The sequence below is a fragment of the Phoenix dactylifera genome, chromosome 10 (genome assembly GCF_009389715.1).
Source record: "Phoenix dactylifera cultivar Barhee BC4 chromosome 10, palm_55x_up_171113_PBpolish2nd_filt_p, whole genome shotgun sequence".
Taxonomy (NCBI): domain Eukaryota; kingdom Viridiplantae; phylum Streptophyta; class Magnoliopsida; order Arecales; family Arecaceae; genus Phoenix; species Phoenix dactylifera.
The window spans coordinates 4,487,285-4,502,962 of NC_052401.1; the positions used below are offsets into that span (position 1 = coordinate 4,487,285).

Genomic DNA, 15,678 nt, shown 5'->3' on the forward strand with positions numbered 1-15,678 from the left:
TCATATAATGTCCAATCCTCTTTTTTTGATAAAAAATCATTAATTTATTCTATTCTCTATAATATTTTGAAAACTTTTATTAAAAATATTTTGAATATCAATAATTCACATATTCTAATATTCGTATAATTTTTTAAAATACATAATTCATGATTATTTTTATTTGTGCTACAATGAAAAGTAATAATGATGTTTAATAAGGAAAAATTTTAATACATTAAATAGTTTAATTTTTAATATATTTTTAATTCAAATCGTATTAGATTAGTGATCGGAACCAAAGTTAAATCAAACTCAATGCAAGTTTAATATTTAAATCTTAGACTATTATCTAGTTACTACAATTTTTGGTATTATTATGATAAATTTTTTCATGAATATAATTTTTGTTTATAATTTATAATTTGTTAAACCTTAGTTTTTGTCAACAAAATTGCAATCATTGGTGACGTAATTTTATTGTTGCCAACAAGAGCTATAGATAATTAATTTTTATATATTTTTAACGATAATTACAATAATATTTATGATATAATAGCTTTTATCAGGAATTGTGCGAGTTGTTAGCGACAAGAACTTTTTATTGTGATATAGTAAAATTCTTCATAGAAAAATTTTCTCAAAATTGTGTAAAATTTGCGTCACGCATGTGATGATGAAATTTTTCTATGAAAATAATTTTCATTACTAAAAATTACCAGCAATAGTTTGGTGACGAAACTTTACTCCTATCGCAGAATTGTAATAATCAGTAATGTTGTTATTTTCATTAGGAATAGTAGTCATAACTAAGTTCTAAATTTTATTGTTAAAATAAAACAAGAATAGATGAGGAGAATTTTTGGCCACCAAAAATATAAATATTTAGTGGCTAAAGCTATTTCGTCATCAAATTTGCGAATTTTTAGTAATGATAAAATTTATCATAATATAGTAAGAATTGTCAAAAAAATATTCTTTATATGGAGGGAATTGGTGCGTAATGTTTGGTAACACTATTATTTTTGTCATGAAAGCAATCATGGACTATTTTTACTTTTTATGAATAAAACAAAAATAGGTGACGAGAAATTTATGTCACCAAAAGCAAAAATATTTAGTGATTCATAATATTTTGTCATAAAATTTACTAATTTGTATTAATGATAAATTTTGTCATGATATAGTAAAAATGGTCACAAAAGAAATTTTATGAATGAAACAAGAGCATGTGATGAGAAATATAAGTCATCAAAAACAAAAATAATTGGTGATCCATAATATTTTGTCATAAAATTTACTATTTTTTTATTAACAATATATTTGATCACCATATAGTAAAAGTCGTCAAAAGAAACTTTCTTCAGAAATTGATGTCAGATATTTAGTGACATATTTTTCCAACAAAAATAATTTTTATCATTAAAACAAATGACTAAATTTAATAGTACGATAAAAATTAATTTTTATCACCAAACTTATATCTTTTTTTTTGATGAAATTCTTTTTGCCATCAAATTTTTTTATCACTAATAATTTTTTTTTTGTTGCAGTGCCACACACACAGGGTAGGAACAGAGACATGGACCACCTTGCACCCGAGGGATAGAATACCTCCACGCGGCCACACGTGTGAAGGGTCCCATCTGTCTTCGCCTCGTCATTTACGTAGACAGCTTACCGCACGCTTGATACACGGTGCATGCACCACTCCTGGAGTAATTATTTTGGGTTTTTTGTATGGGTACCCTTCTAAATATTGAATTTTGCGTGAATACCCTTTCAAATTCATATTTGCATGTATACCTTCGTAAAACTCTATTATTGTACAAATACCCTAATATAACGGTTGTTTTAACGGTGTTAAAAAAATCATATTTATATTAATTAAAAATAAAATAAAAAATTGAAATGACGTTATTATCCTTACTCTTTCCTCCCCGCACCTCGCCGCCTTGTTTTCAATAATAGAGTTTTACGAGGGTATGCAAGCAAATATCAATTTTGAAAGGGTATTCACGTAAAATTTGATATTTAGAAGGGTATCCACGTAAAAAAATTCAATTATTTTTAAGAACTCCCATTCTTGCAGGATTTTTAATTCACTACATTCCTATATCTTTGATAAGACACGTTACTGTAGAAAACAAAGCATTCTGTTTCTTCAGAAAAGTTGATGTTAATCTTGTACTTTATGTTCATCTATAGCTAATAACATGCTCAGATACTGGCTGCTTTTTTTTTGTTCCAAACTGATAGAGAGCATAAATTCTTACCAACCTTACGTAACTTGACAATGCCTATTCCTACAAATTATTACAATTAAAGTGAATAAAACCATCAGCAACACTATCGATAGTGAAAGATTAGCTCACAACATAATACTCTTAAGTATGCCAAAAGCTTGTTTTTTAAGGCAGAAGCTTTAACACAAGGAAACTCAAATGTCAATGAAATGATGATGACTAAAGCACGCTATATATCAAATACCAAGAACATCAAAGCGGAGTTTTAACCTATGAATGCTCGATCACAATTCTTTAGTTAAACACAACGTATTCAACGTCCATGGTTTAGCTATTTTGGATGTTACACATTTGCGTGTATTGCTGCAACAACTAAAGTCGAGAATTCTTGATAACCCTAAGTATTTGACATGGATCTAAAGTCAATAAATTTCACATCAACCGGAAGGTTTAGGACCTAGACTATCTAAAACCATCTTCTTGACATATGCCACTAGCCATTATCTCCTGCTATCTCTACTTAGAGAACATAAAAACTACTGTGGGCTTTCGCCTATACTTTTCACTGGCTATCAAACTAAGGAATACCAAATGTTAATTAGGTGGAATTTACATATTATTTTTCTCAATTAAAATTTTTCTTTATATATTAATGAGTTTGGGCAGACCAACACATCTTATTGCCTAATTATAGCCATTAACCCTTGGGACTCCCTAAGTTTGTGCGCAGCCAAACAAATCAAGAAAGAGGGGGGTGGAATTTTGTGGTTGGACAAGAAATGGATGGTGGTGGATGAAAGAGATGTCCATGGGAGAGAGAGAGAAGAAAGAGAGAGAAAGGGGGAGAGAGAGAAGGGGAGAAGGGTTTTGTAATGATTGAGGTGGGGCAGAGGGAACCTAAAAGAAGATGGTGGGACCCATCAAAGAAAAAGATGTGTGTTTGGTGGTGGGATCTTGTGGTGGTGACTCTCACTTTCATGTGAGTTAGAAAATAAAATCACACACAATAATTACATCATATTCCCATTTTCAGGTATCCTCTCTCTCTCTCTCTCTCAAGTCCAGATATTGAGGGGGAAAAAAAAAAAAAAACCTCCCAAAACTCCCTTTCCCTCCCTCTATATTCCCTTCAAGAGATGAAAATTATGATCATATATTATCATCAAGAAATAGAAATAAAAAGCCCCCATTTCATCTCTTTGAGGAGCTCTTGAGGCCCTGGGCTGAGGGTTTCCTCCAGGTTAGTTTCCCTTCTTGTCTCCCCCCCCCCCCCGGCTCTCTTCTTTTATTCTTCGCTTTTGTTCTCCCACCTCTCTCTCTCTCTCTCTCGTGTTATATTCTCCCAGAGATTCCTCTTTCTTTCTCCATATTCTCCAATAAAAAACTGATTTTTAAATGTTTTCTTGCTTGTATTGGTACGATCATGGCGTCTTTAATCATAAAAATCCCATTTTTCCTTTTTTTTATTTCTATGGCGGTTGGGCTGAATTTGGATTTTGTTCTGGCGTGGGGATTTCTCTCGCGTTATCTCTTTCTTTTTTTTTTTCAGGGCGGTTATGTTGATTTCGCTTCCTGGGATTGAAGGGTATCTAGGGTTTTTGTCGTCGTGAGCTGCCGATCCTTTTAGTTCCATCTCTCTGCTCCCGTTGTCCGCTGGGGTTATCTTTGATGCTTGAAGCCGGGGATTGCGATTGTTGGATGTTTTTTGTTCGGTTTGATGGTCGCGGCGGCCACGATTTTGTTTGAAGTCGGAGTTCGAAGTCTGGGAGGTGCGTCTTTGGATTCTTGAGGTTATCAGTGGGAATTTAGGTTGTTCGTTGGAGGAATCATCGGTTTTTTCGCTTGATTACATATTTGGAAGATCTTGATTGGGTTTTGCTTGTAATGGGAGGTGTCGATTTCTTTGTTAGAGCCGGATGGTTGTACTTTGATTGAAAAGTTTGGGGTTTTGTTCTTTTCTTTTCTTTTTGGTTCGGAAGGGCACAGTCGATAGCTCGGTGTCGGAGAAATGGAGGGCAAGAGCGAGATTGTGATGGTTGGAGAGAAGGGCAGCATGCATTTGACCAAGGAGAGGCATTCGGAGGATCCATTGTGCCCGGAGATTGAAATGGATGAGAATGGAGGTCTTGGGAGTTTGGAGGACCCCGGCGAGCCTCTGTCGCCGGAGAAAGGGGAGGGAAGCAATGTTTTCTCGAGGGAAGCTCCGCTCCGGGCCAAGGATCCCAGAGTCACAAGGGGCCACAGCTGTGGCACCAAGATGCTCAGATCAAGGGCCTCAGATTCGGTGGAGGAAACTGAGGTCCGAAGGAAGGACAAGGACAAGAACAAGCAGGAGAGGAAGCTCTGTAGGCAGGACCGGATCGAGCTGGGGCGCTTGTTCCAGGGGGCAGTGAGCTCTCGTAACTGGGAGCATGCGGAGAGCCTGATTCTGCTGGCCGATCCACAGACTCTCAATGATGCGCTCTGCATAGCACTAGATTCGATATGGTTCTTGACTGCCCGCCCGGAACTGAAGGGGATTACTGAGCTGATCAAGAAGATTGTTGCCAATGGCGCAAATGATTTTACAAGGGCGGCCTTGAGGACTTCGTTTCTTGCTTCGTGCGTTTCCGCCTGTCAGAGCAAGACGATGAGCTTGGCTGATACTGTGACTGTCATGGCCCAAAGGTAAAATCCTTCCATCCTGATTCCCATCCATGCATATCTGAAATCTTGATTCAATACACAACATTCTGGAAAGGGATCATGCCTTCATCTGGTCAAATTATCAGTTAGGGTTTTTGCTGTCAATTATTTCGTGATGGCGGGTCTCATCATGAGAGATGTTTCATGTTCTGTGGATGATTGATTTAACTGTTTTCTTGCTTCTTTATCAGATTACATGAACGTCTGCAAGAATGTCATGGTGATGAGATTTTGAAGGCAGAAGCCGGTGCCAAAGTCCAGAAGTTCACAGAATGGGCTTTGAAGTGCATCGAATTTCATTCTCGTTGCCAGGAAAATAAGGGTAGAGGAGGCCACAGCACGATTCTTGAGGTCCAACTCCAGTTGTCAGCATTCAAGAACTTTTTGGATATTGCTGGCAACCATCTCACAGGAAAGGATTTCACGGAAGCCTTTGATGCTGCATGCTTCCCTCTTACTCTCTTTTCTAGCTCTTTTGACCCTGGCTGGGCTTCTGGAGTTTCAGCAACAGCAATACAAGGGTTGCTGGGGATGCTGGTAGAGGGGGGTGCAGACAATGTCAACCAGTGCTTTCTGGAAGCTTCACGCTTTGGGAGCACTGAACTTGTACGCATTTTGCTTCAGGTGATTACTCTGTTCTCATTTTTTTAAAAATTAACATTTATTTTTTTGAATTTCCTGACATGCTAGTTGAATATTGTATAACAGACGCTGGTCAAATTCTATATTATGTTATTAGAGGGTGCTGATAATGAAAAATGGATAAATTATTTTACTGTGCTGTCTTGTATGCTGTTAAAAGCTAAATAAATATGTGGAAAATATTTTGTCAATTTTGTGGATGCACATATGCTATAGTGCACCTTCCTTGAAACTTTCACTTCCACTAGGAATATATAATGACCAATACTGATACTTGTGGCTGTTAAATCCGTCATATTCAAAATGTTAAATCTTATTCCATGCTTATCTTCACGAGCCCAAGTTATTCTTCTTGAATTATCATGTTGGGCATGGATATCTAATTTGAAGGTTGGTGGCTTTTATTGTCTTGTCTAGTTTGTGTTCCCTGCTAATGCTAAACACTCTAGGAAGCATTTCTGCATTGCATGTAAGCTTAGCATGCATGTTCATCAGTGTCACATGGACATTGGCATGAGAATCGCATTCAGACACGTTCAAGTTTGACTCAGCAAGAGGGAAAAAAGGAGATACGGGGATATGCAGAAAAAATAACTAAAATACATTCAAATATTATATTAAAAGAAAACATTAAAAATGCTGTTTGTTATGGTGTTTCAGTATGCATGCTTCTCATCCAAACTTTCTAATTAGCTTAAGGCTTATAGAAAAATGACATTTTACAAACTTATGTTAATACATATATTGTTGACCAATCTCTAGAAAGAACTAAAGTGAATTTTAGCACTATTATAGGGGGTCAGGCTCATCATTTGATGGGTCCAAGTTTCTCCCAATTTTTAGAAGCTACATTTAAAAAAGATTTGATAAATACCCAAGTGTCTGCTGCTTTTCCGATGCGGATATGAATCCGACACAGACTCTGAGTTGGACCTGATTGTCCAATTATCACAGAATTGTCCATTAGGATTCTTCTAGAATTTCAGCAACAAAAGTTATAGAAGTGGTAGAAAGAGTAGAGGAAAAGGAAGATAGAAGAGCATAGGAAAACAGACTATATTGAAGAAATGGAATATGTGATGACTGGTTCATCTTGTTGTGGCTTGCAAATTTTATGAAATACCAAAAATAGGTTGCTGGCCACTTTAGTATTATTAATTTCTTCCTTATTTCTCTCACATGAACACTTAAAAAATCACTTTCTTAATTCTATTTTTATTTTTGGCTATATGACTCTTGCTTTCTTTCTTGGTTGGTAAAAAATTGGAAATGCTTCAATTCCCTCATTTAATACATTAGATCGAAGTGGTACTCCCAAAAAGAGGGAGACACGAACGTTGTCTGCATACCATTGAAGATTGCAATAAATTTCTTAGCTGAATGAAGAAAAAGTTAAGATTGAGTTCTGTCCTTAGTGAACCTAAAGAACAAGCTGCCCCATTTTGTAGTTTAAATCTTGAATTTAATCGGCAATTTTGGCACCACATGCATAGCCAGCCCATTAAATTAATTTCCTGAAGTGGACAATGCAAACCCCTAAAAGACAATCAGCTGAATATTGAGGACCCAGGACTTTCAGCTAGAATTTAATTTCTTGATCTTGATGGAAAGTAAAAAAACAAATAATGACAACCAGATATCTTAAGAGGTTATATGGGGAAGGCAACAATAGAGCAATTTCATGAAAGGTGTTGCCTTATTATGAAAGGGTAATGTTTGTTTATTATGGTGTTGCCTTATTAATTAAGAATGATGATCGATGTAAAAGACTCCTAACAAGGCATTTGTAGTGAGCCTACACCAATTTGATCTATCAAGATATTCTATAATATAATAAGGGAAAGAAGATAATAACATGGGTGGGCGATCAATTGCTTAGATTGCCCTCACATTCTTCCTCTTACAATCTCCTTACGGAGGCCCATACAACTGGCTGCAGGTTGTAATTTATCTAGATAATACTCTCATGAAAAGCTATCTATAATATATTATTTTGTTTTACAAGTACAAGAAGTATCCTGCTATGTTAGATAGTTTTGTGAAGGTTGATGATTTATATAATCCTTAAATTTTACATGGTAGGTTCAAGTGAAAGTTATTACATGTCACCCAATGGCTCCTTGGACAAGAGTACACGCACTTGTAGAATCGGCCATGGAGGATGTTAGCTGCTTAACAAGTTGCTTTGGGATGTTCCTAGTTATGACCCATGCTTTACACATTTTTGTATCTTGTTATAATTTTTTATTTTTATAGCAAATCAGATTAGGTGCTAAAATTGCGTTTAAAAGCAAACTTCATGGAGCTTGAGACATGAATGAGACCAAATGTGGAAATAGGCCGTTAAGAGGAAAACGAAGGATTTTCAAGTGCAAGGTGCTTGAAGTAGGAGCTATTGATTTGGACTAAAATGTGTTTCTCCATAGGGAAAATTTTACTTGGTCAGACTAAAACAAAAGTTGTCAGGTGGAGTGGCTTTTGTAGACTAGAATGGGAGCTGTTATAGTGTCGGCTGTGAGGACATAAACCATCCAGCCTCGTGGTATGTTATGGTCCCAGTTAAAAAGCTTTAGGCCCTCTTATCACCTGGGTGCTTTTGGTTAGTTGATAAGAACCTGAATCTCATTATGTTACAGCATGTGAATGTGTTATCTTGTTACTTATTCCTTAAGGTCCTATTTGGTTGTCCATAATGAGACTTAGATAAAGTGGTTTAGCACAGAATAAACTACACTTAACCTGCTCAAATACAGGGTAAAATCATTCCATTTTCTGGAAGAGTAGCTTTATTGCAGGTTATCTGCATTGGGTGGGAAAAAGTGTCCATTTCAGCTTTTTGTAGTGTCCATTTTGCCTCTGGAAAGAGGTGAGTTGCAAAAGGCTGTTTGGCAGAATAATTAGGTTGTCTCATATTTCCTGTAAACTGCGAAGTAAGATGGACCTAAGAGAATACAGACCTTATGCATTAGCAAAAGGAGTTTACTTAAACTTGGATCAGGTCTATAAAAACTAAAAGTGGGAAAGTGCAGCTTAAGTAGAAATCATGAATCATGCTACCATAGCTGGATGCTTGAGACTTGCAAGCCCAGCTCTCTGTTGGATGACACGTGTCCACCGATGAGCTGATAGCTAATAGTATACTATCACCTTTTCCTAAGTTGTAATGCTAATAAATGGGTGTCCTGCGTTTGAACAGATCGGCGTGCTACTATTGCATGCGCATTTATGTATGTTTATTTCTGGCATGAGAAGCTTTATAAATATGTTCGATGCAAGCATGCCTGTTTATTTGCATACTAATGTTAGTGATTAGAAGTTGATCTACTTGCCTTTTATTAATTCATTCATGATTTTCTCTATTACTCTACTTGTCAAAGGATCACAAGCAAAAGACTTGTGTGCAGCATGTATTATGTTACGATGGATGACAGAGGAAGATCAGGATGTAGAGATGCTTGTACATATTTGATAGTTATAATGGTACTAATAGCTTAAGAGTAAGCATGTGTTATAGAAAGTGCATCTGGTTTTAAGTGTCATGAAGAAATTGTGGTTTGCGCTGTCTACTATGTGGCAAAGAATAATGCACGTAGGAGAATCAGAGCTATTACTTTTATTTAAGACCCAAAGAGAGAGAAGAGACTATGCATGAAATGTAGTATGCTGGGTTAGTTATTGCTAGATGACCCTGACAGGATGAGAGAGAGAAATAGAGTACGAAGAAGAGAGAACAAAAAACTCCGTTGCCTAGAATAAGACAGCGAAGCCTTAAAGCTGGATAAGCTTTTTATTTATATTTTTTTCCTTAAAAGTTTGGGGTTTTGTTACGAAATAGTAATTGCAGATGATAAAATAATTGGGTGATAGTTTTTATGTTCACAGCCATAGTTGGCAGAAGACTTTAGGCATGTTTGTTTACTAAAAGTGGGTTGACAGGATCATCACTGAAGTTTAATGGAATGGTTGAGGGAAAGGTTAGCCGAACCAGTACCGAGACCCGTACCGATTGGCTACTTGTTCGATAGAGCAGGTACCGCACTGACATATGGTAAGATGTGGCATGTCGGTTCCGAACAGACATGCCATATATTTTTTTTCAAATTTTTTAGCTTTAATGAAAAGTAATCAATTTTTTTTGGTTTTTTGAATGATTTTAAGTCTAATTTGATGTTTCTTGATGTTTTTTGATGTTTCTATCACCTTTGCACATTCTAAATGATGTTTCTTGATGTTTTAGAGTGATTTTTCTACCTTACTGTGGTATTGTTCTGAAATAATGCTTTCTTAAGGAGGCAAGAATTTGAAAAATCTGTCATTGGGTTTGCTACCCCCAGCCTTTTCTGTTAGCGTCAGGCTGAAACAAAAATGTAAAAAAAAAACAGTGATCCTGGCTTTGCATGATGGGAGAAGCAACATGAAGTATGCTAAAATTAATTAGTAAGATACAAAATATAAAATGATATAATCAATTATATGTATTTAAAGTATAACATCCATATCGACATCTAGAATCTCGTCGAGTGGCGATGTCTCTCGTAGATATTCAGTTCATTAGTATAATCAGGAAGCACATCTGCCCACCCCTCTAACCAAGTGGCATTATAGTCCTTTACGCTCATCCTATGAGGAAGGTGCTCTGGGTTATAACCGATCTTGGATATCTCATTGAAGCTCTGACTCTAAGAGGTGTCCTCTGGTTGCTAATATGGCTGTCGAAGGGCCCATTTGAATATACCAACAGTAAAATCCAACTTGTGAGATGCTTCAGACTACATAGGATAGTAGCCACTAGAAGACGATGCTTTAGATGCATCATATCCATATTATATGGATCATAGGTTGCCTGTGGCTGCGGATAATAGGATTCAGCATGCTACTCAAAACTTGATACATCTATCGATCCTACTCCATATGCGAGGTCATCTGCAACTGTATCGTGTCTTCTTGAACGATCCTCGAGGAGCGTGTCTCCTATATGCAATCATGCCCTCGCGGGCTCTACCAGCTTGTGCACTATGGTTCTTATCTTATATGGCACGTGTAAACTGAGACTCACCAATGAATCAAAGATCATCCTGCGGTTGTCTCAAAAATGGTGGTCTCGTGTCCTACACTCTCCTTGGCCACCGGATCGATGATCACCAGAACTGTCATCGCTGCTCTTCTTGGTCTCTGAATCTAAGTAAATTGACTCCACTCTCCATCGAGGCTGCAACCTTTCCTTTTCCTTTCAGGCTGTGCGGAGCAGTTGCTTGCTTTTCTTTTGTGCCTTTCTGCTTGGCTATGCTGGAAGGATGGATATCGGCCTCCTGACTAAGTTGACGGGATAACGTGGTAGCCTCGTCTAAGCAACTCTAGGTCATATCTATGGGAAGGATATCTCGAACATGAAGTTTTGTGATGATTGGCTCTCCAATGGCCCCTATGACTGATCAGTTTGCGATTTGCCCATTGCTCTGCATCCATCCTAACCTCGCTGGCTATGAAACTGGCCGATTGTGGAAGCGATTCTAGCTCATCAAGCTCCAGCTCCTGTTGCTGATCCACAAGTCATCCGATCGCGGGATTATCCTCATCCTAAACAAAAGCATTATGGATCAGATTCATATACTTCAGCTCCATTTTCTTTGAATACACTTCAGTCTCAATCTCAGATTGTAATGAACATAAATAAGGTCGTTTGAGGCGCCTCTATGTTAGACCATTCTTTTGCTTATTTAGATGAAGGCGAAAGTAGACCAGTTACGCTCACAACCACTCGAGAAGACCATCTGGGAGAAGATCCAGATAGCTAGCTACTTTTGATTTTTCGTCGACAAATCAAAATAAATCCACTATTCACCTGCAAAAGTATTGAATTAAATTATATATAAGATAGTAACATATTAGTAACTATCTAACGTTAAGTAATAGTTATCGTTAATATCTAATATACCTGGATAATTTTAAGCTTCCAATTACATGCTAATATTAGGATGCTATTTGTGTCGGTAGACACCAGTTAAGATACTCCATGAGTCTGATCATTATATGAGTTCTTTTTTACTGAAAAGAAAAGAGGAGAGGGGATTTGTGAATGGAGGGATTTTTGGGTTTACTACCTATATGGAAGATATACTTCGCTCTTGAAAATTAAAAAAAAAAACTGACATTGTTTTAGGAGACATATTGTTTGTGATTGTCGATAGTGGACTTGCTGAAGGAGGTAACATTGGATTGGGGCCAGGTCCAGAGTGGGTGAATGTGACATGATTACCATGACATTTGGAGCAATGATTTCCTTCTCATGAATGTCTGTGTTTTTGATACTTTTGCTGCTGATCATGATTAGTGGGCTGCTTAAAGTGAAGAAGGAAAAAGGTCTGGTCTTTGAAGCTACAATGAAGGCTGCTGGATTTGGAAATCATATGATTCACAAGTCATGTCGGGGTTCCAGAATTTAATCTGTTTACCTTTTTGATACATGAATCTGGAGATCAAACTCATGGCTAGGTCTTTCCAAATATCCTTGATGTAATTGTGAAGCTGACAGAGAATTTCGGCTCTACTTGCAACATATTAGATTTATGTTTTTTTTTGTTTGTATTGGTGATGATTCTAGGAAAGATATTTGCATGGAGAACTGCTGGAGAGGTTTTTATCACATGCAGACAATAAGAACAGTTGATAATTTCGCTTGTCTGTGCATGGATCTCTATATTCTGAAACCAGTTACCACCTAGATTTTGTGTTTCCGATGGGAAAGAAAGGGAGAGGTTGTGGAATTTATTGTTTATGCAATTATAAGGAAAGATAAGGATATGGGTCAGCTGCTGGGAGAGAAGCAACTAATTGCTAGAACTTAGGTCATGGTATTAGGATGGATCTTTTCATTTTCTGAAAATTGTAGCTTTACATCATTACTGTTAATAACTGCCCATCATGGATATTTATCTTACTGTGCTTGGAACAAACCACTTTGCCATTTGGTTGAATCATGTATATGTTATCTTGTTTAATTAATTAATTTTTATCTCTGATTGTTAATCAAAAAAATCATATGAACCTAAAATATGGATTGATTCTCATTATGCCATTGAAATTTGACATTGTACTGAAGTATGTATGATATATGAGATTTATAATGTAATTAGTTTCTTCAAAAGATAATTTGATTATTTTGAATTTCAATTTAAAATTCTGATAATTTCTGTAGTTTGTGTTTAAAAAAAGCTACATGCTGGATTGACAGGAAATCATTATATGGCAGTGTACTATGGATGCTGCTAATTCATAGATCAAATTTGGTAACTGTAGAGTAGATTCTTTACTTTTCCTACCCTTTGAATAAAAAAAAAGAGACGTCAAAAGAAAAACAAATAAAATTTTTCTTTTATTTGTTTATTCTATACCCAACCTCCAATTCCTTTGCTAATTTTCTGCTTTAGATGTGAAAAATTAGCATGTCTAGGTGTATCAGTATCTTAGAATATCTCAACATATCAGTGTTTAATATGTATCGGTGTAGATATTATTGATGCATGACATTTTGTAGCCAGTAATGCATTTTAATTTTTATTCATTGCTTCAAAATAGTAAAGCTTGTATAATTTTCATGATTTGGTTCTCTTTTCTTTTTGTTGTCTATTTATCCTGGATGATATGACATATAGTTCTTATTTTGGTAAAGTTGAAGTCAGAGATGCAGAGTATAGCATGTTTTGAATATGGATCTAAGCAGATGATTCAGAGAAATGATAAAAGCATATTTTGAATGTATTTTGACAAAAACTCATGTCCTCTTGCATATCACAAGCTAGTAAATTGGGCAATATAGCATGGTATGGTATGGTCCAATTTGTGTTCTGCTTGAAATGCTTTAGTTTTGCATTCTCCAACTTATTCTGAAAATTTCTTGACCTTGACAATATATTGCAGACTATTCTGCAACAATTAATTTTCAATAAAACAGTCATTTTTATCTTATTGTAGTTTAGTCATACATTGTTGTATCTCAAGCCATATTATCTTATTTTCATGATCATGATAGTCTCAGTGATTATTCTTTGAAGGCCATCTTTCGATGTAAGACTGGTTCATATGATTGCATTTTCTTATTTTCTTGTTAGTTTTCAAAGGAATATTGAATTTACATCCCATGTTCATTGATTGACCATGATTTGAATTCTTGCTGTGATTGTTTCCCCCAGTGGAGAACAGTGTTCATAAATAAAATACTTCCTGCTTCACCCACAACATTGAAAGTTAGGTTCCCTTTTTCAGTACCCCAAATAACCTTGTTGAGAGACCCAACTGCAAATTATATCTGGACATGGGTTCAATGATATCATGCTTATTCTCTGTTATGACTTCATCACTGGTATATTCTTATGCAGATTGCTCAGAGGAATAGCTTGGATGTGGATGTTGATCTTGCCCTTGGCTTTGCATCCCACTACTGTAAGATTGGAACCATGGAATGCTTGGTTGAAGAGGGGAATGCTGTGGCCTTCCTGGGCCCTCTGATGCGAGCTGCTGAGCGAGGGTGCATGCAAGTTGTCCAGTGGTTTGTCAACCGGGGATGCAGGGAAATGGAGCTCTGTCTTGCCCTTACTGCAGCCACCTCCAGCAGCCAGGTGGGCATTGCTGCGTACCTCCTGCCCCATGTCCCCCAGCATGTCCTCGCGGCCCTCAGCATTGAGATCCTCAAGGCTGCTGGGGAGAGGAGCAGCGGGTCCCTCGATGGTGTTGCCTTTCTTCTTCGTTCCAACTTCCTAAGCGACCCTGCTGCTACATATGCCGTTGCCGACAGCATTGCCAGGTCCGATGATGAGGCAGTGGCCCCTGAGCTGAAGGCTTTTCTGAAGGAGCACTGGTCAGAGGCTGCATTCTCTGAAGGGATGAGTTCTGGTCAGGAGCACTATGTGAATTTTATGTGGATTCTAAGAAGGGGTTGTTCGCCTATCCGCCTGAGGGACCTGCCTCTGCCCCTTGTTATCGCCATTGCCTACCTGCCGCTGTACAGGGATTGTGTGAAGGCAGGCGGGCGGCTGCTGCCACAGAGGCTGAGAGGACAGCTTGTTGAGGCTGCAAGTAGGCTTGGCAACAGGCCGGTGCACATAGGTTGCCAGGGGAAAGAGCTCCTGGCAGTTTTGGAGCATCACCTACCTCCCTTCTTGATCCAATCTCCAAGCACTACCCATGCCCCTTAGGTGAGTTTCAGCAAAACATGGGTCCAAGGGACAGCATCTATTGTGTCAATCCTTTGATCTATGGATGCTCCATACAGGATTCTGCATTCCTCGTGCATTTGTATCAAAAGAGTATCAGGGATGGTCACTTGAGGGTGTCCTTTGAATGGTTTAGTCATATGAGGGTTCACCTTGGATCGCTGCGGTTGGGAAAATGGTTACGAGATAATAGTTTTGGGTGGTGTTATGTTTGACGTTGCCTAGCATATATGGTGGCATCATAGCTCTCTTTCTTAGTGAACTGAGAATGTGCAGTTCCTTTCTGAATTCGGCTAAAATCGCATGCTGTTAAATTTCAATGACAACTTTGATTGCTCTCTATAATCATAATTCAGCCGGGACCGTTACAGTCCATGGTGCATCGACCTCTTCGATGAAGTGTTAATGTTGATGTCTAGCTACTAATTATAAGCTAAAGGAAAATTATCATATCGTAGGTCCATTGCCATGATAAAAAGCTTATGCAACAACATGTGTGAAGACATGGCCTGAATGCTTGATGTTTGTTCTTGAACCGGTCATCTTCCAGCTATTTCACTTGAAAAATTGTGTCACTGACTTTGATACACTTGTTATTCATAATGATTAGGGCGATAGCATGCTGTCCTAGTTGCACACAACCCATTCCCCTGTTAATATATGTTTGTCTCGGATCTAAATCACTACTGCTTCCTCCTATTCTAGTTAAGCATGCATCCATACTCTAGTAGGCAGTAGCTCTTCATGGAACCCTGGGATAGCTGTTATGCTCTCATTAATTATTTTTTAGTTCTAGATTTTGTATATTCTAAGACGTGCAACTCGAAGATGTTTCTATCCTTTATTTATTTATTTATTTTCCTTCTACCCTTTCAATGATCTAGCCGGGCGCACCCCCGTTGCTCCATTTTTATGTT

General features: G+C 37.4%; 1 protein-coding gene across 2 annotated transcripts; it reads left to right on the forward strand.

Annotated features, from left to right (window-relative positions):
* The first annotated feature begins 3,304 nt into the window (after nucleotides 1-3,304).
* Nucleotides 3,305-15,160, forward strand: LOC120112154 (ankyrin repeat protein SKIP35-like). Of its 2 annotated transcripts, none has more exons than XM_039130832.1 (4): nucleotides 3,305-3,465; nucleotides 3,775-4,892; nucleotides 5,102-5,534; nucleotides 13,928-15,160. In XM_039130832.1, the coding sequence occupies exons 2-4, from the start codon at nucleotides 4,234-4,236 to the stop codon at nucleotides 14,741-14,743; spliced, it is 1,908 nt and encodes a 635-aa protein (XP_038986760.1). In that variant the 5' UTR covers nucleotides 3,305-3,465; nucleotides 3,775-4,233; the 3' UTR covers nucleotides 14,744-15,160. The 2 variants fall into 2 exon arrangements, with proteins under 2 accessions (XP_038986760.1, XP_038986761.1); XM_039130833.1 differs by lacking the exon at nucleotides 3,305-3,465 and adding an exon at nucleotides 3,529-3,640.
* The last annotated feature ends 518 nt before the right edge of the window (nucleotides 15,161-15,678 follow it).

Bases quoted from the DNA above. Each gene is read 5' to 3' on its own strand.
- LOC120112154 (XM_039130832.1), top strand. From the start codon at position 4,234: ATGGAGGGCAAGAGCGAGATTGTGATGGTTGGAGAGAAGGGCAGCATG. The intron at 4,893-5,101 runs GTAAAATCCTTC...CTTCTTTATCAG, and splicing joins GTGACTGTCATGGCCCAAAG to ATTACATGAACGTCTGCAAG. The intron at 5,535-13,927 runs GTGATTACTCTG...ATTCTTATGCAG, and splicing joins TTGTACGCATTTTGCTTCAG to ATTGCTCAGAGGAATAGCTT.